Source organism: Lynx rufus, unplaced genomic scaffold (genome assembly GCF_022079265.1).
Source record: "Lynx rufus isolate CCGP_SWC_20201006 ecotype Redwood Valley unplaced genomic scaffold, mLynRuf1.p SCAF_10, whole genome shotgun sequence".
In the NCBI taxonomy this organism is placed as follows: domain Eukaryota; kingdom Metazoa; phylum Chordata; class Mammalia; order Carnivora; family Felidae; genus Lynx; species Lynx rufus.
Genome location: NW_025814824.1, coordinates 62281949 through 62308427, shown reverse-complemented (window position 1 = coordinate 62308427; position 26479 = coordinate 62281949). Strand labels below are relative to the sequence as shown.

Below are 26479 nucleotides of genomic sequence, written 5' to 3'. Positions count from 1 at the left end.
TTTTAATTTCTGATTATTGCTAGAAATACAACTAATTTTTTGTGTATTGATCTTATAAACTGGTACTTAATAGTTCTAATGGGTTTTATGTAGATACAATAGGATTTTCTATTTAGACAATTATTGTATGTGACTAAAAGCAGTTTTACTTTATGTGGTCTGTATGTCCTTCCAGTATTCTTTCTAGCCAGGTGTACCTACTTGCTGCTTCAGGATTAATTTCTGTGAGGCAGAAGATCTCTAGAAAGCTTTTTTAGCAAAGGCAGAAGGTGACCTCAGAATGCAGCTATCATCCCGCCCACGTATGTCTCATTCTCATTAATCACCTTCTGGCATCATGGCAGCCTACTCTGTCCTGCCCTCTGATACTTTAGTCTGTCTGCCTTGCTTCTGATGCACTGTGTCACCCAGACTTCCCAGCCGAAGTAAGAGTGTTATTTCTTGGAAAAGTTCCTGTAAAAAGTTTCTAGTCAAATTGCCGGAAAAAAACAGTTGATGTAGCGTCTACTTGGATTTAGGTGTGCTTTCACATGCGTTATTCCGGTTCTCTTCCCCACAGCCCCTTGAGTCAGATAGTGTTATTCCTTCACCCAGCAGAAATGTTTACATACATACCCTTTGTCATGCGGCATGCGTAGGTTCTAGAGATACAGCAATGAACCACATCTACCCAGAAAGCAAGAGTAGCAAATACACAGTTGCTCGTTGTGATAGCTGCTTTGAGGAGAGGTGTTGGATGCTGTGAGGTAATGCGAATGCTTTCTGAGACAGACCTACAAGACCTGAGGGAAGAGTAGAAATTCTTAAGGGAAATAAGGGAAGAAGAGTATTTCAGACAGAAGGAGGAGCAGGTGTGAGGTTTCTGAGGTGGGAATGAACGTGAGACTTTGAGAGAGCGGGAGTGTGCCATCACTGTACAGATGAAGGCGCTGAAAGACTTGGAGGGGCTGAGCGACTTGCCAGAGGGTTCCACAGTAAGTGGAAGGGCCAGACCGGAGCCCAGGAGCACACAGTGCGTCCCAGGCAACTCTAGTATCCTGAGGTCAAAATAAAGTCAGTTAAATTGGATTTCTCATCGAAGCTGAGAATTCACCCAATTTCTATATAAAAATTACTAAAAATGTCTGTAACAAATTATATCATAGTCTGTTTAAATTCTTTGTAATGGGTCAATGTAGAAACAAAAATGAAATTAATCATATGTGGTATTGTTGTTTCTGTTATTATTGTTTTATACTGTGGGGCCCAGCCCTCCAGTAAGATAAGAATTCTCTGGGGGCATCTGGGTGGCTCAGTCGGTTAAGCATCCTACTCTTGGTTTCCGCTCAGGTCATGATCTCATGGTTCGTGGGCTTGAGCCCTGTGTCAGGCTCTAGTGTGGAGCCTGCTTGGGATTCTCTCTCTCTGTCTCTCTGTCTCTGTCTCTCTCCTCCCCTCCCTCTCTCTCTCTCTCTCCTCTTCTCCCCTCCTCCCCTGGTCCTTCTCTCTCTCTCTCTCAAAATAAATAAATAAATAAATAAAACTTAAAAAAACAAAAAGGTAAGAACTCTGTGTTCTAATACCAGAAGCCCACCACTTATAAAAGTTACACATACATGGACAAGTGACTTAAAAATCACTGAACTTGAGTCAGCATTTGCCATAAAAGGCGTGAGTGCATGTGTGTAGCAAGAGAGAAATGTGGTAACCAAACGTGATAAAATGTTACATCTAGGTTAGGGTATACAGGTGCTCATTCTATTACTTTTTCATATTTTCTGTAAGTTTTAAAATGTTCAGAATAAGAAGTTGGTATAAAAAGTCTCTGGACCTGTAATTTGTCTTTGGTTAAGAAGCAGGAAGGAGGGTCTTGTTGCCTGAGAATTTTTGAGAAAATGTGTTTGGAAGAAGCTTGAAATCTGTTCTGTACAGGTGTATTGTGATATTGTTAATTGCATTTTCTGCTTATTTTCACTGTGATAAATGACCTTCCGGAGGGTCATTGAATGTAAAAAGAATTTTCTTGAATAGACTTTTGCTGACATCTTGAGGGCTACTTAGAGTCACTCGATGACTTTTGGAAACTGACGCACGGTTCTCTCTGTGGCTGTCTGAATTTTTCAGTGAAACCTCCCGTGAGCAGGTATGGCAGTTGAGGCCATTTTATTGGTCCCAAAACTACCTTCTTTCTTAAGTTGCCACCTACTTGACATTAGCATGTCTGCCTTACCACTGGGTATCATGGAAGGTAGATATGCTTTTGTGAATATTCTCCCATTACCAAGTGGCATGTATGCCCATAATACAAAGATGGGTTAATATTAAGAAATAGAAATCCCCACCACTAGCTAAAATTAAAGGAAACCAGCTTATCTTATCAGTTAATTCTGAGAGACTTGATAAAACCCAGTATAGGTTCTTGGAAGAAATTAATGAGGCAGAGTGTATGAATCAGCCGTTGCTTGCACTGAATTTTTTAAATCTTTAATGACTATTCATTGCTTCATAATGTGTTGCAACGTCAAATTGAGGTGTGACCCATGTCTGAATTGAGTTGTGAAATCTGTCTAAGCCATAAATTTTGTATATTGTCTTGCATTTGGGAATTTCCACCATTGCTGTGTTACTGGTGTCTTTCTTTTGTCAGCCCTATTTAAGAATTAAGGATGAGGTGAGACCATAAAGTCAGAAAACAAACAACATAATTATATGACAATATAAAAATGTAATGGCTCTAATTTTCAAAAAAACATTCCAAGTGAGTATTTTCAAAGTAGCTCCTTAGGGAGGCAATGCATGTACTCATTCCTTAGAACGTGTTGGGAATTCCTTGGGAGTTGTCCTCTGCGCCACTTTACTAGTCCACCAGGAAAACCCATCTCCGTGCAGTCACAGGGTAGCCTTCTTCAGTTTGCTGCCTGTATTTTTCCTTCTCTCTCCCTCTTCCACCCATCAGCATCCTGTGGAGTGCTTTCTGCCCTATCTTGACTTCACTTCTTTATATGCCCTTCTTAGGACTTTGTGTTCAAAGGTTCAGCTAACTAGGTTGAGAACTTAGAACTGGAGAAAGGAAGAAGGCAAAAGGTAGGTGTAACAGGCTGATTTCACCCAGTCAGCCCTTTTGTTTCTGTGTGTGAGCTAGATGCGTCAGCTTTGATCTCCTCCAACCTGTCTCCCCACCAAAACAAACAAACAAAAAAATAGGTTGGGGGAGGTTGGGAACTTTGGAAGCAGAATTTTGAACTCAGACTAACACTAAAGTGTCATCAGGAAGTTTCCAACGTTTTAAGTTGAGGTATATTTTTTGAAACCCCAGCGTAAAACTTGTAGCTTAAATGACCCTTATCTAGGGTTAAAATTTAGTTCACTTCCAAAGTCCCTGAATTCTTCACTGTTGCATTTATTTAAAAAAAAATTTTTTTTTTTTAACATTTATTCATTTTTGAGAGAAAGACAGCGTGAGCCAGGAAGGGGTGGAGAGAGAGGGAGACACAGAATCTGAAGCAGGCCCCAGGCTCTGAGCTGTCAGTACAGAGCCCAACGCGGGGTTCAAACCCACAAACCGTGAGATCGTCACCTGAGCTGAAGTTGGACGCCTAACTGACACACAGGCACCCCTCCATGTTGCATTTAACAAAGGGAACAAAGTAGGAGGAAGAGAAAAAAGAAAAGGAAGTCGAGGCAATTAAAGAAACAGAATCAAGGAGTAAAATGTGGAACAACCTCTTCTCTACCCACTGGGCATTTATGTCCTGTGATGGCAGCAGAACAGGTGTCCTCCCTCATCCTGCATAGGACTAAGATGCCAAGTTTCATCCATGTCACAGAGCTCACAATCACCCTTTTAGTTTGTCCCATCTGGAGGGTCCATGAAAGGAATCTCTACATCTCTGGTATACAGTATAAGAGAAGTATGCTAAGTATACTAAGTATACTAAGAACAGTATAAGAGAAACTCTCTATAGTAAGTCACCAATAACTATAGAGGGTTTCTCTTATACTGTACTTACGGAATCCACACATCTTTTTGCTACATGTATTTTGTATTACAAGTTTTTACAAATTTCATTTAAGATTCTAGCCTGTGGAAACAAAGTAGCAGCAATAATAGTAATAGTGATGATAATAATATAAAATAATAATGATAATAATAATAATAAATGTAAATTCTATAAACTCCATAAAATAAAACTCTATAATAATAAATGTAAACTCTATAATAGCAAGGACCTTGTCTTTTTACCCTTGTGTCCCCAGCACTGGAATGATGCCTAGCACATAGGAGGTGCACGATTATAGTTATTGAATAGATGGATGGATAAATGTAATGAGTAGTAGCCAGCTTTTATGAACTCTTAGTTTTGTAGGTATTCCATTAAGTACTTCAAATAAGTTATCTCATTATCTCCCAACAGTACGATTAAGTATTTTCTGCAGTATTTCATCAAATCTAACTTGGCGTTGATTACAAGGCACACTTTTATCTGTAACTGAAAAAAAAAAAAAAACCACCGAAAAATTATACAACACAGTGCTTTCCTATCACTTAGAATTTTTTTATGATAAGAGCTATTTTAGACCTAAAGATTTTTTTGGTCATATCATTAGTGTGTATACCCAAAAAGGAAAATAAATTTGTTCAAGTAATCCTGAAACAATTTCACATTCAGAATCTGACTGTTATACACCACTTTTCAATTCTGAGTCATTGATTTTTGTGTTTTCCACACAATATTGACTTCTGTGCCATTAAGAGTGTTGGTAATGCTCTTGATTAAAGAGTGTTATCCTGCTTTTTCTAGGATTTTCTTCCAAGCTGCTGATACCCATTCTGGAAGTATTCATGCTGGCACTTAACTCTTTGAATACCTTAGAGGTTTTTGTTTTTTTCTTTCCATTGAAACATGTCACTGCTTGTTAAGCAACTTTAATCAAAGTCAGCAAGATATAATCAAAATGTTAACAGTGGTTTTCCTCGGTGGTGGTTGGATTACAAATTGTTCCTGTTTTATTCTTTGTAATTGTCTTTCTTTTCCAAAATTTCTACACATATACACAGTTCAAACTTGCCTTTGCTTCACCTGTCGTTCATGGTCTCCCTTTGTCTCATCTTCTGCATCCTCCTTGTCTGGGGAGTGTGGAAGTTAAATTCATCACTCTCCCTGGTGGTGCTGCTGCTTTAGATGGAGAAAGTCCCATCAATCTGCCCCTGGTGGGACCAGGATCTCTGCTGACCTCCAGTGGCTGTAGGGTGCATGGCACTCAGCAAGAGCCATTTCATACATTATCTGTTGGGAGGTGCAGAACATTCAGACTCTTGCTAGCTAGCATTTTTAGGAAAGTACTTTGTAACTGACCTTGAACTAAGCAGCACATGTTCCCAAATACCAGAGTTATTCTTACCTGTGTGCCTTCCCATACAATTTGAACTTTCCACAATGGAAATTGGGAAGCGTTTGTTAGACCAATATGTAAATGAGTCATTAAGAATAAGAAAATTATTATAAACAGCAATATTGGAATATTAGAAACATCAGACTTGCTAAGATCAGACTAGATCTTAATTCTCACCACAAAAAATGTTAGTTACGTGAAGTGATAGAGGTGCAAGCTAATACTACAGTGACAATCATACTACAGTATATATATTTATTAATGTATCAGATCACCATGTTGTATGCCTTAAGCTACACAGTGTTATATATCAAATATATTTCCATTAAAAAAGTAAAAGGAAGAAGATGAAGAAAATATCCACCGAAGAATTCATGTGCACAAAACAGAATTTGGATGCCCAGTGGCAGCCTGAATCCAGAGTAAGCCTGTAGGCTTTGTTTGTAATCTTTCTGTTTAGGGTTTTATTTTGTTGTGGTGTTTCATTCCTGTTGTTTTTCCCTCCATGTGGGGAGGGCATGGTTTGGGAATGGAAAAAATACAGAGGCAGCAGTGGTCCTCCTCCCTGAACCAGAAGAACAGTAAGACCTTCCTGTTGAAGTCATTGCCAGGGGTAATCACAGCAGGGAGACACATTGCGGAGATAAGAGCTGAGGCACTTTTCCCATGTGGAACCCTGCTGGGCCTGAGTGAGCAAGGTGGTGGGCGGGCAGGCAGGCAGAGCCTTTCAAGGAAAAGTGACCACTGAAGCAAAAATACATGCTAATTTTCTAATCAGCGAGCTGTTAACCTTCTGAAATTTATAATTCCTTTGACATGCATTTTAACATTTGATCCATCCAGTTAATTAAAAAAAACATTTATTATACCCCTTAAATCATTCTTTGTTATATTGTCAAAATGTCACGTTATAATTATCTTAAAATCATTTTTGACCAAAGCTTGTAAAAAGTCACCTTTATGTCTGAGATTATTGATTAATGTAATTTTAAGGTTTTTGCTCCTTAATAATTAAAAGCCACCTCATTATGCAGCGTACCTGCTGCCATGATGTTGTTTGAGAATTAAGCAGGCAAGTGTCTGTTCTTCCAGTAGTCTTCAAGTCTTATTCAATCTTTTTCTATCCATAACTAGAATTTTAAGGCAACCTAGAGGTTGTAATGTTGAAGTTTGTAAACAGACTCTTGGTACACCTGCCAGGTCTGTTGCAGTAGTTTCCTTACTGGTCTCCCTGTTCCTCCCAGATTTACTGCTAGGTGAATATTTTTACAGCCCGCTTCTACTGCTCAGTGGCTGCTTTGTACATGTCAGGTAACACTCAGACTCCATTAGCCTAGAATTTAAGTCTGTCTGGAGTACACCTATAGCCTTATTTATTTTACTTCTGGTTTTTGCATGTTTGCTATCAGCACACTACTTGCCCATTATGCCCACTAATTTAAGAAAGTTAATGACTCCAGCAGTGCCTCTTGGCCGTTTTCATACTGACCTTTAGGCCACAAATAGAAAATGGATGTTTCCAATTAGACTAGTCCCTTTCTTAATAGGTCTATGTCATAAACTTTCTGCCAAATCCTTTGGGGATTAGAAAAATTCCTTGGCTTTCTACTGGCAAATTAGGCACCAGCTAGGCGAGTTTAGCCTTATTAACACTATGTACCTAAATTGGACTTAGAGGGAATATTTTCCCTTTGTGGAGCTTCATATTAATGAATTTAAAAACTTTTAATTATTATTTTGCCAATAGGATGGGCAAAATGTTTTCTGGTGGTTTTCATTTGTAACCTCTTGATTACAGGTGAGCATGTTTTTACATGTTTACTGTGTTTCTTTTATAAATCAACTGATACAGGGGCGCCTGGGTAGCACAGTTGGTTTAGCGTCTGACTTTGGCTCAGGTCATGATCTCACAGTCTGTGAGTTCGAGCCCTGCGTTGGGCTCTGTGCTGACAGCGTAGAGCCTGGAGCCTGCTTCAGATTCTGTCTCCCTCTCTCTCTGCCCCTTCCCCTGCTAACGCTCTCTCTTTCTCTCTCTCAAAAATAAACATTAAAAAAAATTTTTTATAAATCAACTAATACCTTTAGTCCGGTTATCTTTCTGGTGGTCCTTTTGTTGATTTTGTTATGTATTCTGAATATTATTGTCTCTAATATATGTCACAGAAATCTTCCAATTTTTCTTAAAAATTCATGGTGTTCTTCATCATCTAGATGCTTCCTAGCCTACGCAGCTTCAAAATCTGCAAATGTCTTGGTTATATGTTTGATGCTGATGCAGGCCCTCTCCACAAATAGACCTTGTTTCCTAAGCACCACGAGGCCATAGGGATGTTACTCTGCTTTTCTGTTCCAGCCTTCAGCTTCCTGTGCCTCCCACGTGCTCAGTAAATATCCTCTGGGGGAAACTTGCTGTGTGTTTCAGGGTCCTTATCATCCACCATTCCAGCCCAGGTGACTATGAAAAGCTTCACTGAGTTCTCTTGCTGTCTGTGCACGCATAATCCTCGGCCCTAAATCTGCACCAATTGCAGATTTATTTTTTTTACGTAGTTTATTGTCAACTTGGCTAACATACAGTGTGAAAAGTGTGCTCTTGGTTTTTGGGGGTAGATTCCCATGGTTCATCGCTTACATACAACAGCCATTGCTCATCCCAACAGGTGCCCTCCTCAATGCCCATCACCCATTTTCCCCTCTCCCCCGCATCCCCATCCACTCTCAGTTTGTTCTCTGTACTTAAGAGTCTCTTATGGTTTGCCTCTCTCCCTCTCTGTTTGTAACTATTTTTTCCCCTTCTCCTCCCTCATGGTCTTCTGTTAAATTTCTCAAGATCCAAATATGAGTGAAAACATATGATGTTTCCTTCTCTGCCTGACTTATTTCACTCAGCATAATAGCTTCCAGTTCCATCCACATTGCTGCAAATGGCAGATTTAATTTCTAAGAGGAATTGCATAGTAAACGTATAGGAGAGAAAATAGCCAGTGGGTGATTTTTGCTCACTTAGGAATGGTCCCTTCCTTCCTAGAATTTTAATTCATGTAGTCTTCATTGGTTTCATGGTGTCTGATGTCTGTAAAAATGTGATTTTTAAAAAATCGGTTTTTCCCTAGTTGTCACAGCAGGAGCAGTAGATTTCTGCTACCTACTACATCCCACTTGGAAATGGAAATTCTTTAGTAGATTCCCTTTTGAATTTTCTGTGAATCCAATAAGATTGGCTGCAAATAATAACATTTTTATTTCTTTTCCAATATATGTATGCTTTCTTATTAAATGACTGAGAACCCCACTACAGTGTTCTTACAGAAGGGATAGCAGACATCTGTATTTCTTTCTTGATCTCAGCAGGACAGCTTTCAGTATTTTACTGTCAAGTTGTTTGGTAGTTGTTTATTTAGATATCCTTTATCAGATTACGGAAGTTCCCTTCTGTTGCTAGTTTGCCAAAAACCTTTAAGTCTGGATGGATGTTGAATTTTATCCAATGTTTCTCTGCTTCTTTTGAGAGGCACAGTAGTCCCCCTTGTCTGTGGTTTTGCTTTCTGTGGTTTCAGTTCACAGTCAAGTACAGTTCCAAAGCTGATGAATTGTCAGAAGGTCAGTAGTAGCCTAGCATTACATCACAACACCTACGTCATTCATCTCATTTCATCTCATCACATAGTCATGTTATCTCACATCACCACAAGAAGGGTAAATATAGTACAAGAAGATATTTTGAGAGAGAGAGAGACCACATTCATGTAACTTTTATTACAGTGTATTGTTATAATTGTTCCATTTTATTGTTGTTGTTAATCTCCTTACTGTGCCTAACTCATAAATTGAACTTTATCACAGGTCTGTATGTATAGGAAAAGACCATAGTATATAAAGGGTTCGGTATTACCCATGGTTTCAGGCATCCACTGGGGGCCTGAGAACATATCCCTTGTGGATAAGGGCGTGGGGGGGGCACTTAGTGCAATTTTCCTCTTTTATCCTGTTAATGTCATGAATTACATCAATTGATTTTCAAACGTTAAACTGAAGTGCTAGACCAAATCTAGCTTGTGATGTATTATCCTTTGTACACAGTGCCAAATTTAGTTTAATATTTTCAAGTTTTGCATCTGTGTTCTTGAGTAAGACTAACATATACTTTACTTTTCTCATCATTTCCTTGTCAGATTTGGCAGAAGGATTATGCTGACCTCATAAAGTCAGTCAGGAAATGTTCACTCTTTTTGTATTTTCTGGAACATTTGTATAAACAGCATTATTGGCTGCTTAAATGTTTGGTAAAACTTGATGGTGAAGCATTCTAGAAATGGAGTTTTCTTTGTGGGAAGGCTTTGGATTATGGATTCAATTTACCTAATAATTTTAGGACCACTTACGTTTTCTATTTATTCTGGTGTCAGTTTGGTAAGTTGTGCTTTAATGGGAATTTTTTTAATTAAGTTTTTAATTTTAATTCCAGTATAGTTACTATACAGTGTTATATTCATTTCAGGTGGACAGTAAAGTGATTGAACAACTCTATACATTGCTCAGTACTCATGATGATGAGTATGCTCTTAATCTCCATCTGCTATTTCACCCATCTCCACCCCCCCTTGTACCCATCGGTTTGTTCTCTGTAGTTAAGAGTCTGTTTCTTGGTTTGTCTCTCTCTCTTTTTTCCCTTTGCTTGTTGGTTTTGTTTCTTAATTTCCACGTATGTGTGAGATCTTAGCTGACTGACTTATTTCACTTGGTATTATACCCTCTAGCTCCATCCGTGTTGTTGCAAATGGCAAGATTTCATTCTTTTTTTAGTGGCTGAATAATATTCCGTTGTACATATATACCACATCTTTATCCCTTTGTTTGTCAGTGGACACCTGGGCTGATTCCATAATTTGGCTGTTGTAAATAATGCTGCAATAAACATAGGGGTGCATACATCCTTTCAAATTAGTGTTTTTGTATTCTTTGGGTAAATATCCAGTAGTGTGATTACTGGATCATAGAGTAGTTCTGTTGAAAAATTTTTGAGGAACCTCCATATTGTCTTCCACAGTGGCTGCACCAGTTTGCATTCCTGCCAACAGTGCAAGAGGGTTCCCCTTCTTCCACATCCTTGCCAGCACCTGTTGTTTCTTGTGTTGTTGATTTTAGCCATTCTGACAGGTATGGCGTGATATCTCATTGTGGTTTTGATTTGCATTTCTCTGATGGTGAGTAGTGTTGAGCAACTTTCCATGTGTCTGTTGGCCATCTGGATGTCTTTGTAGAAATAATGGAAGTATTAAAACTTTATCTAAATCTCCAAACTTATTGTCATTATGTTATTGATAATATTCTCTTAATATCCAAGTTAAATATTCCTGCTACATTCCTTAAATTAATTGTTTTCTCTCTCATTTTTTTTCTTGATCGGTCTCTCTAGTGGTTTATCAATTTTATTAGTCTTAACAAAAACCAAATTTTGGCTTTTTTGATCTTTTCTATTGTATATTTGTTTTCCACCTCATTAATTTTTGCTTTTATCTTTCTCATTCACTTCTCTATTCCTTGTTTTTAATTTGTTCTCTTTATAAATTTTTAAGATTAATGCTTAGCTCTGTTTTTCAGCCCTTTCCCTCTAACATCCATTTTAATGTCATAAATTTACTCTGTGTATCACTTTGGCTACATGCGGCAAATTCTGATATGTATTTTCATTATCATTCAGTTTCTCTTTGTGGTTTCATCTCTGATCAATGTCTGTATAGTTTTTTAATTCTCATAAGTTGAATCATTTGAAAGTTGTTGAGAATTTTTTCGTGACTCATCGTGTTGATTTTTTACATGGTGTGCACACCTGCAAAGAATTTGTATTCCACAGCCTCGGGGTAGTTTGTCCTCTCTGTGCCAGTTTAGTCAAGTTTCTTGGTTGCATTGTTCAGATTCTCTTTATTTTTATTTATCAGTTGCTGAGAGAAATGTGTTAAAAATTTTATTATAGATTGATCTTTGTAGTTCTGTAAGTTTTTATTTTATATATTTTTAGGCTGTTACTTGATGTATACAAATCAGAATTGTATCTGCCTGTGGAATTGAACTTTTTATTATGAAGGGTCCCTCTTGGTCTGTAGCACTGGTTTTTGCCTTAATATCTGCTTATTTACTATTAGATAGCTATACAAGATTTCTTTTGATCAGTCTTTGCACAGGATATTTTTCCTCAGCCTTTTTCTTTCAAGCTTTGAGCATCCTTATGTTTAGATGTGTATTTTATAACTAGTATATAGTTAGATTTTACTTCTGCACGTTTGTCAAAGATCACTTCTATATGTATATGTAGGTCGATTTCTGGTTTCTATTCCATTAATCTGTTTATCTTTATGCCAGTAACACACTGTCTAGATTCCTGCAGGTGTACAGTAAGTGTTGAAATCCACTGGTTTAAGCTCTCTAGTTTTGTTTATCAGGGATATTGGTAATTTTCTTACAGTGTCTTTGGTTTTAGAGAAAGGGTAATACTGGTATCATAGAATGAATTGGGAAGTAAACCTTTCTATTCAGTTTTTGGGAAAACTTTGTGCAGAAATGGGATTATTTATTCCTTAAATATTTGGTAGCTTTGGCCAGTTCTCATCATGGCTTTTTGCTGGTAGTTCCAATTCAAATTAAATATTACAGGGCTTTTACTTAATTTTCTTAGTTTTCTCTTTGTATCTTTTTTTTCTCTTATGCTGAAAATCTTGACTCTTAGTGGCATTAGCATAATTGCTCGTGTGCTTTATCTATAATATGTGTGTTTATTTCAAAATAACAATGCTAGTATTACAGTTTTTTAAAATGAATTTTATTTTACTATTAAAAACATTTCCATAGTTCCAAAATCAAAAGTATAAATCCAAGGTATAGCCAGGGAAAACTAAATTCCATCTATGACCTTTTCTTGCTTTTTCTCCCATTGATGGTATTTTTGGGGGGGGGGTGGGCCCAAAGATTATATGTACTTGCTTATATCTCGTATACTCATATCTCACATACTTGTTTATATATATCTCATATACTTGTGTTTTTTTACTTAACAGTGTATCTGGGTAATTGCTCTTTAGCAATACAGAGCGATGTTTTTTGTTCCTTTATGTAAGATCCTACTACTTCATTGTATGGGTGTACCATACCTTATTTAAGTAGTCCTTTATTGATGGATATTTAGGGGAAACAGTAACTTTTATTTTTTATTTTATTTAAAAATTTTTTTTAATGTTTATTTATGTTTGAGAGAGAGAAAGAGAGAGACCGAGTGCGAGTGGGGGAGCTCAGAGAGAGGGAGACACAGAATCCGAAGCAGGCTCCAGGCTCTGAGCTGTCAGCACAGAGCCCAATGTGGGACTCAAATTCACGGACCGTGAGATCATGACCTGAGCCAAAGTCAAGACGCTCAACCAACTGAGCCACCCAGGCGCCCCGAAACAGTAACTTTTAAAAAGACATTTTCCATATTCCAGAGCAGAGCATTGTGGCATTGGCCAGTAGAACTATTTAACCTAATTTTAACAACATTTTATATTCTCATTTCTGCATCACTGTAAGCACTCATTTTATGATATGCTAGGTTTCACCATATAGTGCGCTAGGGACTGAATGTGTTTTTTCATTAGGAAGTTAAAGTTTCTTTTTATTATTTCCCTGGGCTGGTTTTCTTGTAAGTAGGGTAACCCTAAGCCTTTGTGGCCTTTGCCTAATAACAAGCGCCTCTGTTTATCTTAAAAGACTTTCGCTTGCTTGTGAAAGCACTCTTACTCTCAATTTGTAGCACCTATTTAAGTAAGTTAATTCCTTGCTCAGGTGATAGAACCCACCATTCTCATGACACCTCAAAGGTGTGTTTTCTCATTATAGCCTATCAGGTTGAAAAAGGGCTGGTAGTGATATATCCACTAGTCTTCTGTTCAAGAAGTACCAGCTTCGAATCCAAACAGATTAGTGTCTATTAAATATGTGTATATTATGATATCTTACTATTATTTCAGATTTCTGTGATCTGGTGAATAAAATACTCTCCTTGGCCTCATATATAACCAGTAGTTCCCTTGTTTGCTTGTATTTGTCTTTGTTCAAAGGATTTTAGTAGTAAAGTGTGATATCCTCCTTTGTAAGTCCTCCATGGAGTTCACCAGAGTGTTATGTGATCTAACGTAGCCTTCTTTCTTTGAGAACCCATATTCCCTACTTAACCTCTAATACATCATTTTAACTTTCTCTGGTGGTTTATCCTAGAGAAAACAGAATACAACCTTGACTGACCAGGTATTATAAGTACTTTCCCCTCTTCCTGGGCAGTGCAAAACCTTAAAATACTTAGAGTCATTAGCCTCCTTCTCACCTCCTCTATCCCAGCTTATATGTTGCCGGTGTCATCGTGTATTTTAGCTTGTGCCAAACCCCACAAGGCATAACTGTTACTGTTTTGTATAGTCAGTATTCATTTAGATTTTTAAAACCGCTTTATTGAGGTATAATTGACATATAGAAAACTTACATATTTAAAATGTACAGATTGGTAAGTTTGAGCTGTGTATACACCCATGAAACGGTCAGCACACATATGTATGTGCATACGCTCTAGTACACTTGTTTCTACCATAGAACCTCTTAGAAAATGAAGGAGGTCGGCACAGCCGTATTGCAGTTCTGTTGGGTTTTATAGTCACTAGAATGGGAGGCGGGGTAAGAGAATTTCCATGGTTTGTTGTGCCACCATTTTAGGATTCTCTCATTTTATGTATTTATTTATTTTAAGTTTATTTATTTGGGGAGAGAGAGAGCACACGTGACTCTGAGTGGGGGAGGGGCAGAGAGAGTGGGAGAGAGAATCCCAAGCAGGTTCCACACTGTCAGCTGGGAGCCAGATGTGGTGCTCAATCCCACAAACTGTGAGATCATGACCTCAGCTGACATCAGGAGTTGGGCACTTAACTGACCGAGCCACCCAGGTGCCCCTGCCTTCAGGCTTTCCGTTAAAAACTCAGTTAATAAAAAAAAAAATGTCACCTGTTTTAGGCCACTTCACTGCCCTCTCAGGTCCCCTTCATTTAAAAAATTCAGTGCATCTTTTATCATTTTCACGTATGTGAGTAGTATGGTATTTGAGCTTCTCTAGTGCCTAGAAGATACTGATTTCTTGTATTTGCCACCTCTTGGAAATAACAACAGAAATACTTTTTTTTACATTCTGATTTGGTCTATATCTTAGTAATTGTGATTTCTGCAAATGAGATCAGTATACCTTTTGATGTAGATTCTTATTTTGAGACTTATAAACACTCATAATTTTAAGGATTTGTGTGTGTGTGTGTGTGTGTGTGTATGTGTGTGTGTGTGTGTGTGTGTGTGTTCTTTTTAAAATCTCCACTGCCTAGGAATATACCCATAGGTCATAATAAAGGGACTTTTCTTTTAGTGTATACTGTTGACTTTGGGGTTTTATTGCATTAGCTAACACAAAATTTGTGGATTTGGGATTGTGAATAATTCTTCTAGCAAAGAATCTAATATTTTTAGCTTTGAAAGTAGTTTAAATTTAAATTTAGTTTTCTTTTGTTAAATGCTGTAAGAGATTCTCACATGTACAAAGTAAGGTGAGTAACTATTTTCAAAATCGGAATTTTGCACATTCTGATTACTTTCTGGAATCTATAATGTTTACTAACACTAAGAGTTTACTGTGTCATGCATTTGTATTATCTCATTTAATCCTTAAAACTACCCTATGTGGTAGAAATTATTATCCTTACGTAACAGATGAGAAACTAAGGCATGGAGAGTTGATACAACTTACAAATTCATACAACCAATAAATAGCAGATTTGGGATTTAAACCAGGCAATATATGTCCAGAGCCTGGCGCTTAATCAATATAAATTTGCCATGATTAATTTTTTTCTCTAACACTGAAAAATAATTATATGAACCAAAATATTCTCACTAAATAATTTTAAGGTTTTTGACTGTTGGGCTAATGCGCTTACCCAGACCAAGTACGAAGGTGAAGTTAATTTTTTTTTTCATTCTTTTAGCTGATATAGCCCAGAGATACAGGATAAGCAAATACCCAACCCTCAAATTATTTCGTAATGGGATGATGATGAAGAGAGAATACAGGGGTCAGCGATCAGTGAAAGCACTTGCAGATTACATCAGGCAACAAAAAAGCGACCCCGTTCAAGAACTTCATGACTTAGCAGAAATCACCACTCTTGATGTAAGTTGTTAACTTTTACTGGATCAAATGAACATTGCCTGTTTAGTTGATGTAAACAGATTCTTATGCAATCAAAGAACCTGAACATTTTCTTATATTTTATTGCAGTGAATTTGACATATACATACTTAGCGAGTTGAATTTTCCTTGAATCAATTCTAGAGGGAAATGCTAATGTTTTACTGAACCTTTGGATAAAATATATAGCATCCAGTAGAGCTGTACTAATTTAAATTAATTGAGGGCAAAGAGTAGCCTGGGTTATGAAACCTAGAAGTTAACCTTAGGTATACGGGTATATGCAACCAGAGTTTCCAGATTTTCCTTAGTGGAGACCCTCAGGCTATCTGCTCTAATTACTTCTGTGTCGGTTCTTTGTATAACTTAGTGTCATCTAAAATAGCCTTCCCTTAATAAAAACCCTTTCCATTATATACTAAGTAGTGTTAAAAAAAAAAAATGAGTTGGGGCTTTGGGCTGTCAGGGTCGGTTTTGAGATTTGACTTTTACGTGCTAGTGAGCTAGGCAGTTAGTTACCCTTTCCTGGATGCTTTCAGAAAACACAAGGCCCCTGCGTCAGAGACAAAGGACATTATTGCTCACATCCCAGGAAACAATGGGACCAGGTTTGCATTTGTGTCCTTGCCCTCCAAGTCCTGTGGAGGGGACAGGGAGGGTCCAGACCGGTGCCTGCACATGCTGTGGGTTCTGTTGCAGGAGAACTCCCGTTTCAGAGCCAGCAGTAAGCCTGCTGCTTGTCCCGGAGGGAGACATTACCTCACATTCCCATGTTGCTTGCTGCAAATGCAAGCCTGAGAAATGGCCTGGATAAAGGGTGGACAGGATCTTGCACGTGGCTGTGCCTAAATTTGTAGGAATATGACAGACCCATGAAGAAGACTCTACCAACTGTAATACGTTGTGAACCGGTGTCCTATTTTAAGAATAGTCACCCTGTTTAGGAATAGATTATCACTGATTAGTTAAAATGAGCTGCTAGAAGGAAATGTTTATGATAACATTAGATGGCAGTTAAGATTGTTTTCAGCCTTCATGTCATCTTCAATAGTTTTGGACTAGGTGTTAAAATCAAAATATGCATTTATAGTCCTACTCCGTTTATACGTAATTGAACAACAGCTGGGTGAATGAAATAATATGTTTATAGCACTATATATGTTTGCAAAATAATCACATACTTTATTTTACAGCGCAGCAAAAGAAATATCATTGGATATTTTGAGCAAAAGGATTCAGAAAACTATAGAGTTTTTGAAAGAGTAGCAAATATTTTGCACGACGATTGTGCCTTTCTTTCTGCATTTGGGTAAGTATCTTAATGGAGAGTGTGTCAGTGGGTCAGCTTGGCTGCCATGTTAGATTCTGGTTGTGTGTGGTCATTTTCGGAAGATGAACTCTCCGGAGATGATCTCAGTTCCCATAAAGTCACCAACCAGTTTTCCTTACACCTGTCTGACCTCTTCAAGCGTTCTGTTTATTCTTCTTTCTGTGCCATCTTCTGCTTCAGAATATGGGTGAGCAGAAAAGAATGGACAAGTTAACGACTACCTCTCGTGCTCATTTACTAACACAAAACGCTAACTTGTGGGGTTTCCAAACTGAAACAACTCCCAGTCTTTCTCATTAAGAAGACTGGGTTTCGTTGTCTTGGTTAATCTCAGGTTCTCCACCACCTTTTCTTCTCCCTTCCCTGTCCCAGAGGAAGAGTCCTCCTTCCCAAGGTTAACTTCTTTACTTGTGTCTTTGTAACCATCCCTTCAGGAACCTCTGTGGCTTTCATCCATCAGTTGTCCTTGCTTTCTCATGTTTTCACCCTGACCCTTTTCATGAACTACTTTCTTTTTCCAAAAAACATGATTCTCTCTTTCCAGACCTTGAGCTATAATCCTGTCTCTTTCTTTTCATTCCCAAATGTTTTCAAAGACTAGTTTATGTTAGGCTACCTTGAATTTCTTAAACTCTAACCAGTGAAAAATCCTTACTCTTTTGGAAGCCGACTTTACCTTCATTACTCTCATGAAACTTCCCTCCACATGGTCACAAAACACTTCTTAATTCCCAAGTCCAGTGGGCTTTTTTTCAATCTTTAATCCTCTTCAGTTTCTCTGAAGGATGTGACACTCAACTACCCTGGTTTTTTCCTGCTATGTCTGAACTGTGTTACCTTGAATCCCCCTGGTTTGCTCCTTATCATTCTGATTTCTCTGACTTTCCTATTTTTTTTTCTTTCTCTCTCAATGGAATCATTCAGTAGTTCTTCCCCTTTATTTTCATTGGGGGTGTTCTCCACCATACTTTGACTTTTTGGAGTACTATTTCTCTTTTCCTTGGCCAATAACTGTTAGACTTAATTTTGGGGCCTATCTTGAGTAGAGCCCAGGTTTCTGGCACAGTGTGTCCTTTCCATTTTGTGACCTTCATCCTTGTTTTAATGCTTCTGTAGATTTTGTGTGCGTGTTTTGTTGTAAACACTATCAGTGATTTTTGGAGATCAATGTAGGAGTAAATAACAAAGGAACTGCTCCCTGCCTTGCTTTTCGCATGACTGCTTTCCAGCTGTACGGGCTGCTTGCTTGCGTCCTCACACACTGAGGGCACACTGAAGGCAGCAGAGCCCTCGCCCTTCCTGTTCTCCTAGACACCAGCTCCCCAGAGCTTTCCTGACAACTTTATATAAAAGAACACTGCCAGGAAGCCTGGGTGGCTCAGTTGGCTAAGCGTCCAACTCTTGATTTCGGCTCAGGTCACCATCTCACGGTTCATGGGTTCGAGCCCCTTGGAGGGCTCTACACTGACCATGCAGAGCCTGCTTGGGATTCTCATTCATTCTCTCTCTCTCTCTCTCTCTCTCTCTCTCTCTCTCTCTCCCGTTACCTGCTTGGGTGTGCTCGCTCGCTCTCTCAAAATAAATAAACATTAAAAAATAAAATAACACTGCCGTCATCCAGCTTATTAGCCTTTATCCACCTAGTTTTCTTCAGATCACTTTTTTTTTTTTTTTTTGGTTTCAATCACCCAAAATAAACGTATCTATTTGCTTGTCTCTCTTCCTACCAAAACGTAAGCTTCGCAAGAGCACAGGCACTGTCAGTTTTGTTCACTGCTGTGTACCCAGTGCCAAGACCATACCTGATACAAAGGAAGCACATAGTGAATAGGGAATGAATGAATGAACGAATGAGTGAGTGAAGTGTGTTCTTCCTTTTTGTTCCATCGGCATCAGTCTCAGCTAGCATCCCTTGCACGTCTCTCCTGTACTACTCTAGTTAGAAAATGGAGATAAATCTGTTCAAGTAATCCAAATATAATTTAGAAAAAAAGTTACCCATTTGACTTGGAATTTGTTGTAGAATTCAATCACCAAATATTGATGGACACATTTTATGTGCCAGAGTATATATGGTACAAGGCATAGGAAAAAACAGTGAACACATAAAAAATTTGGTTGTCGTGGAACTAAATAACTAGGTTATTTCAGTTCATCTACTTTTTTTTTTTTTATAAGTTTTGGTTTTAAAAAGAATTCATGATTGTCTGACTTGCAAGCAAATAATGTGTTTTTGTGATTGATTGATCTATGTGACCACATCAATGACCTTGACCCCAAGTTACTGGAAACAGGCTGGTGTCAAAAATAGCTTTTTAGTGCTAAAACTGCCATTCTACATTTATAAAATATTGAGTCACAAAAACAGCTAACTAAAATTTTCCTTTAAAAAAATGTGCCTTGGATTAAAGTTTTCCTTTAAATATATGGTTTTGTTGGTATTGCACAGTCTTATAAGTAGGAAAGATGATGGACAAGTATATATTTCAAGTCATTATAATACATGGCAAAACAGCTAGCCAATTCTGTTTCATTCAAGTATATTACTGCTATTATTTTTCTTGAGTATCGCTACTTCTCTCTTCCTATCAGAGCTGTTTCAAAACCAGAAAGATATAGTGGAGACAACATAATCTACAAACCACCAGGGGTAAGTTGCTATTTCTTAGTGTGTATAATTTTAAGTGTAATTTAAATGTATAGTATGATCTATATTTTTTATAATCTATAATTCATATTTTTTAATTCACAGAATCACAGACTTTGAGTATAAAAGGAACCTTAAGGCATCTTCTATTAATCCAAACTTTTTAAAGATGGGGACATAGAGGCTGAAAGTCAGATAGGGATTTAGTAGCCGAGCTGAGACTAGAGATCTCCTATCCCCAGGCCAGATCTACCTCTCTGTTTTGCATACGTTTTAAGACCCAAATGCAAAACAATGTTTCAGTGGTCTGTGATCACCACTCCTACCTGAGTCAGACCAGCCAAGCTCCTAGGTCTTCTGGGGTGTAAATTAACCTGATACTTGCCAGATAATAAGGAGCGTCTAGGTGGCTCTTAGCCCTTGGCTCAGAAGTTAAGTGTCTAAACTTAGAAGTAGCTGCTTAAGTCCAGATGATGGTAACCACAACCAAGAGGCAAAAATCACAGTCTGTGTCATCTTGTGTCCTTTCGTTTGACTTACCAGTATGTCACTGCCGTTTTCACACGCGTGCAAATAGAAAATTGTTGGTATTTTTTTTGGTTCATGGTTTTTATTTTAATGTTGTTTGTAGTGTCTTGATACAGTGAAGTTTTTAATTTTCATGTAGTCATATGAATGAAATTTTTGCTTAGAAAGATCATTTCCTCTTCCAAATTCAGAGAAGTATTTGCCTGTTATTTCATTAATAGTAGGTTCCATAGTGTGACCATCTCTAGGTTATCAGAATCCAGTGCAGTGTCTCACTGTGTATTTTGGTTGTTAAGCGCACAGGCTCTGGAATGAGATTCAGGTTTAACGTGTCAAATCTGCCACCTTCCTAGGTGTATAACTCTGGGAAAGTTCCTTAGCTTCTCTGACCTTCAGTTTGTTCATTAATAAAAATAGCCATGATAATAATAGTCCTTGCCTTTGGGGGATGTTTCAAGGATTAAATGAGTCAACACATATAAGGTGCTTACGACAAACAGTGCTTTGACACAGTAAGTTTACTCAGTTAATGGTAGCTACTGTTTTTGTCATCATTTTAAACACGTCATAAATATGGATTTTGAGTGAATGTGGAAAGAGATATTGTAGGTAATATTAGAGATAGCTATGCCTTAGATTTATATAGTATCTTGTATTTCTTAAGGCCTTTTTCCTGGAAGTTTCCACATTTTCTTCTAACATTTTCAACTCTAAGGGATAGCTAAATCAATTCATTTGGGTGATTCTTTTTCACAATGCCTGCCTGCCATTGGTAAAAATAAATAGTTAATTGACTCAAATCGGAGGAAAAGCAGAAGGCTTAGACATCACAGGTTGGGTAATTAGGTCTCTGATAAATTCAGACTTACCAGCTTTTTTACACAGCTCTCTTCCTTGGAAGTTTCATGATTTTTCATTTTTGGGTTTTTTTTGTTTTGTTTTGTTTTTCTTTTTTGTATACCCTGTAGATTTTCTGGGTCATAGATGGCTTAGAGAGTGCATTTTTACTAACACAGGTTAGATTCATTTAATTTTTTTCCCCCTGCTTTTGTAACAGCATTCTGCTCCAGATATGGTCTACTTGGGATCTATGACAAATTTCGATGGGACTTACAATTGGATTCAAGATAAATGCGTTCCTCTTGTTCGAGAAATAACGTTTGAAAATGGAGAGGTATGGCTTTCTAATGTGTGTTATCTTGAATTCAGATTTCTGAAAGAGCCAAGGTTCCTCCAGACATCTTACTGTTTTACTACAGACTTACCAATTGTAAAAAATCGTACAGTGAACAGAACTATATCGTAGCCGTTTCCGAAAAGAGGCCAGTGGTTCTTTGCCTTTACTGTCCCAGAACCCCTCTGTTGCATTTCCTGCCGTAGCAATGGTTGACTACAGCCTTGAAAATAAGTTTGACCATGGCCTCTCAGGTGATTCTGATACTCCCTCTTGGTTAAGGGGGTGCCTTTAGAAGCAGTGCGCTGCAGATTTCGGTTACAATTAATTATATACAGTGAGTAATCCTTTGCCATAAAGGATTTTTTGATTTTTCTGATTCCTGTCTACCCTAAAAGAATGAACTTGTGTCCTCTTTCATCATAATCATGACAGCGGTTATCAGTTATCATGTAACTGACCTCAGTGATCCCATGCTCCTGATCTAAGTCCATCTAAAGTCTTATAACTCTCACAGAAACAAAACACAAAAGCCTAAGATTGGAGGAGCAAATAACAAAGGCCTAGGTGTGTGACGTACATAGAGAGCTGTGCATTGCATGTTAAAGAATTAGAATTGTACAGGTCAGATTTTAAATATACAGCTCAAGAAATTATCAAGTGTGAACACACCCATACAACCACCACTTAGAGATTGGCAATTCTGTAAAGGCTCAGCTGGTAAATATTTTAGGCTTTGCAGTTTGTACGCTGTCTTGTCCCAAGTGCTTCAGCTCTGCAGTGGTGGCACAGAAGCAGCCTCAGACAAGACCTGCCCCAGGGAAGTGACGTTCAGTAAAGCTCGCTCGCGCTCTTTCCTAGTTTATCCTATGAGCACCTCTGCTACTTTGCTCAGTTCTCTAGGCTTCGGGTTTGTTTAGCTGAATACAATTTTTTATTGCATTAGTTTATTTACTCCTCAGAGGCTTAGAAAGAGTTAGTAACTTGTCCCGATTATTCACCTGCTCTCGTTGTTCTTGTAGGAATTGTTTCCAAAAGAGTTGAAAGGTGTAGACCTGGAAAACCTTAAACAACAAATAGGGGTTCCTCTCCCCACCTCCACAGTAGTTGACACATTTAAAAGTCTTTAGATTTTTATTACATGTTGTAACCAACCACCCCAAATTATTTAAACTATGAGGAAAGATTTGTTAGCCTCTAAAGCTGGTTGTCTTGATATCCCTCTCCTGAATCTTTTGATACCTATTTCATAAAGAATGTGTTGGTGGGGACACAAGTGAACAGGGAAGCCTAGGCAGCATAAACTACCGGCTACTATGTTAATGTATGTAAATGGGCATAGCAACCTAAGTGACATGGATGTATTCAAACTGCTTGTCTATTCATTATATCTCTCCTCATGGTCGTTGGTACATCCACCTCTTGCTTAGTGTTACAAAGCCGCATGTTATATTTGTTTTTACTTTTAACCTCCTCGCTCTTAACTTTTCTAAAAGGTGACCGCTGAGTCTTATTTCACTAGTACTTATTCAACAACGTGTGTCTTCATTTATGCAGTCATAGGCTGATCGCACGTTACTGTGTACAGTAATCTGTGAGCAAAAGAAAAGCAAAATGAGAGTCTCTGTTTTTAAGATGTTTTCAGTCCAGGAGCTAGCACATACAGCTAATGTAACATTAAAGACATGCCGCATGCCGCATGAGGGGCACTGGGAGATGTTCTGGGAATTCAGAGGACAGTGTTCATTTCTACCTTTGGCGGAAATGGAGTAGAAATCCAGGATGACTTTCTAGAAGAGGCTTTTCAGTTCTGTAACAAAAGGGCTAAAAGAGAAATAGAAGGGCCCACGGAAATGGTGAAGTAAGAGGAGGGGCCTGTGCATTAATGTTGAGTGTTGAGGGCACTGGTTAGACTTTACAGTGTAGATAATAAAGAGGTGGGTGGGAATCCAGACTTGGATGGAGGACTGGAACTGGGCTTGGAAATAAAAGGGACCAAATATAGTGGTGCTTTGAGGTTGTTAAACTAGTTGAAGTGGCCAGGCTAGAGCAGAGAAGTCCAAAGATGGAACTGTGGGAGTAGTAGAAGCAATGAATGGGTTGGGGAAAGAAAGAAAGAAAGAGAGAGAGAGAGAGAGAGAGAGAGAGAGAGAGAAAGAAAGAAAAGAAAAGAAAGAAAAGAAAGAAAGAGGACCAAAAAAATGTGAGCTAAAGAGATAAAAAGTGAGGAAGAAATTGTAAATCAGCTTGCTGAAAGATCACTGCAGTGCCCGGGGCCAGGGGCTGGGGGGCAAGAGAAGTAGACAGGGACTGCCAGTGATTGATTGAGTGTGCAGTTTCTTCTTGGAGCGATGCAAACGTTCTGGAATCAGGTACTGTCGATGTTTGAAAACCTTGTAATAAAATAAAACCTACCAAATTGTACACTTTAAAATGATGAACTTTTATGGTATGTGAATTACATCTCAATTTTTAAAAGGTAAACATAGGGCTCCTGGGTGGCTCAGGCAGTTGAGTGACTTTGGCTCAGGTCACGATCTCGCAGTCTGTGAGTTCGAGCCCCATGTCTGGCTCTGTGGTGACAGCTCAGAGCCTGGAGCCTGCTTCAGAATTTGTGTCTCCCTCTCTCTCTTTTCCTCCCCTGCTCGTGTTCTGTCTCTGTCTCAAAAATAAATAAACATTAAAAAAAATGTTTTTAAATATAAAGGTAAATGTGACAGGAAGCTTAATTATTCTGTGTACAAGTGTAACGGGCTTAAACACGGAAATAGAAACCACGAGCAAGCTCTTGTCCTGGAAGATAGGTTCCAGTTTCACTGTTTTAGGATAAAGGATGTTTGTGTTTTCTACTGTTGCAGTTTCTAAATGACAGAGAGACACGCAAAAGGATAGTTGATAGAAATAATTTTATTATAATAATTTTATTATGAGGCCCTTTCTGGACTTATCAGTCCAAACTTAGCATTTGTCAGAGAGAATAAATGATGAAAATATGCTGTCTACTTATCACATTTCTCTTGATTATTCTCAATAACAATAATAAACGTTCTTCAAGCACTCAGTAATTTTCAAGGCGTTTTTGCATACGTGCGTATACAAGGTACAAAACATACACATACATAGCGGTGTTAATGTCGATACATTGTGTATTGAAAACTGGCTGTCTTGTGGGGGTTTTTGTCTTTTGCTCTGAATCAAACACTTTTCAGCTTAGGGTCGTTCTCTTGTGAGTGGAGTGGATTTTGCAACAGACCTTAAAATGTGTGTTTGCCAATTAGATTTGTTGCTGGTATACGCACTTAGTTTTTCAGTGTTATTTTTGAAGACTGAAAATACTAATCCTGTTTCCTCCACCCTAAAGTCCACATCTTGTTGAAGAACCAGCATAGTTCCTCCTTTGGTCGGCTCATTGTTAAAATGTCCTGGTTTCAGCCAAAGGGAACTGATAGACCAGCCCAGTGGTTACTTTAAGTCAGATGAGTTCCAGCACTAGAGCAGGACATGTTTGTCCTCTGAGTGCCTGGGAACTTCAGGTAGAAGGGAGAAGGCTTCCTTCCTCCATCGAGGCTAATGTTTCTTTACACCACTGGACCCTCTTTTCCTGGGAAGTTGCAGCTGTTACACGTGTTACTTGGGTTGGGTTCAAATTGTTCCTACCTAGAACAATGGAGAGGCCTGATCATTCTTATTGAATACTTCTGTATACAGGAATTGACAGAAGAAGGACTGCCTTTTCTCATACTCTTCCACATGAAAGAAGATACGGAAAGTTTAGAAATATTCCAGAATGAAGTAGCCCGACAATTAATAAGTGAAAAAGGTAGACAGATTAAGGTGTTTATTTTCAGCCTTTCTTCTATCCCTCCCCTCCCCCATTACATTCATATCAATGTAAATGTATTTGGGTTAAGAGTTTAATAAGTAATGTTAACTCTACTTACCCCCTGAATTTACATGTAAACATGGGGGTGGGAGGCATTAGTGGAGCTAATATGAAGCGGTGGCTTTTTTTTTTAAACCATGACTCTATTAGCTCCCTAAAATAGCATGAAAAGTGGGGTCATGGGTGGACAACATTAGTTTTATGTACTTTATTCCAGCATCTTGATACTTTTCTGGTCCCTTTCTAATGGATAGTTCCAGAGATGTAAGTTCGAGACTTACACGGTCTAACATTTATTTCTAAATGAAAGAGAATTGAGTAGTTCTCTGTGGACTTCTTCAAACCATCAGAAAAGAGTATGAAATTATCACCTACTTTCCCTCTGTAGTTAGAGAAGAAAGAACAAAATAAAGTTAGGGCATTGTATACAGCCACGCCCTTACTGGTCACATAGTAAATATTTTGGGGTTGAATTACATTAAATGTCAACCAGTAGGGACTGGAAGGGCATCCTTGATGAAATGAAGATGGCCCCTTGAGAAGGGCTTGTATGTCAATTTCATGAACTTGCTGAAAACCCAGATGGGTAGGTGATTGCCCATTCAAGGGACAAAAAAAAAGGTCACCATAGCATTTATATTCAGGTTGAGTTCATATAATTTCTAAGGAAATTCTACTCTGCCCTAAGCACTACAATTCTACCTTTTTAAAATGTTGTAATATTTAGGTTGTAGTTTTGGTGATCTATAATACTCTAAAGCATATTGATTTTTCATTTCATTATTTATTTATTTGTCACTTTTCATGAACTTGTAATCTTATGAGAATATGATCAAGAAAATTCTAATCTGTCTCCAAATTCTATTTCTTATAAAGGTACCATAAACTTTTTACATGCTGACTGTGACAAATTTAGACATCCTCTTCTGCACATACAGAAAACTCCAGCTGATTGCCCTGTCATAGCTATTGACAGCTTTAGGCATATGTATGTGTTTGGAGACTTCAGGGATGTATTGTAAGTATTCTCTTTTCCCCCCTTTTTTTAATTACTGATCTGTGTCTCAAAAATGAACTTAAAACCATTGTTTGAATATTTTAAATAATCCTGTGTTGAACCAGTAATACTTTGTTATTTGGATAGCTGGGGTTTTATTTTTCACTCTAGAATGTAGTATGATTGACTGAGAATTATGATATATTCCTATAGAAATGCAGCATTACATGATCCTAATGCTTGGGAAAAGAAAATTTTTGCTTTTCCAGAAATTAGTTCTGAATGTTGTTTGGTGTTTGTC

General features: G+C 38.1%; 1 protein-coding gene across 1 annotated transcript in view; it reads left to right on the top strand.

Moving 5' to 3' along the window:
• The window catches only part of ERP44 (endoplasmic reticulum protein 44), a 95077-nt gene that overhangs the window by 49146 nt on the left and 19452 nt on the right, over positions 1-26479 (top strand). The window contains exons 5-10 of the mRNA XM_047066993.1: positions 15417-15601; positions 16813-16928; positions 19542-19599; positions 21182-21298; positions 25007-25118; positions 26058-26199. Coding sequence (XP_046922949.1) covers positions 15417-15601; positions 16813-16928; positions 19542-19599; positions 21182-21298; positions 25007-25118; positions 26058-26199 — 730 coding nt within the window. The remainder of the gene's footprint in view (positions 1-15416; positions 15602-16812; positions 16929-19541; positions 19600-21181; positions 21299-25006; positions 25119-26057; positions 26200-26479) is intronic.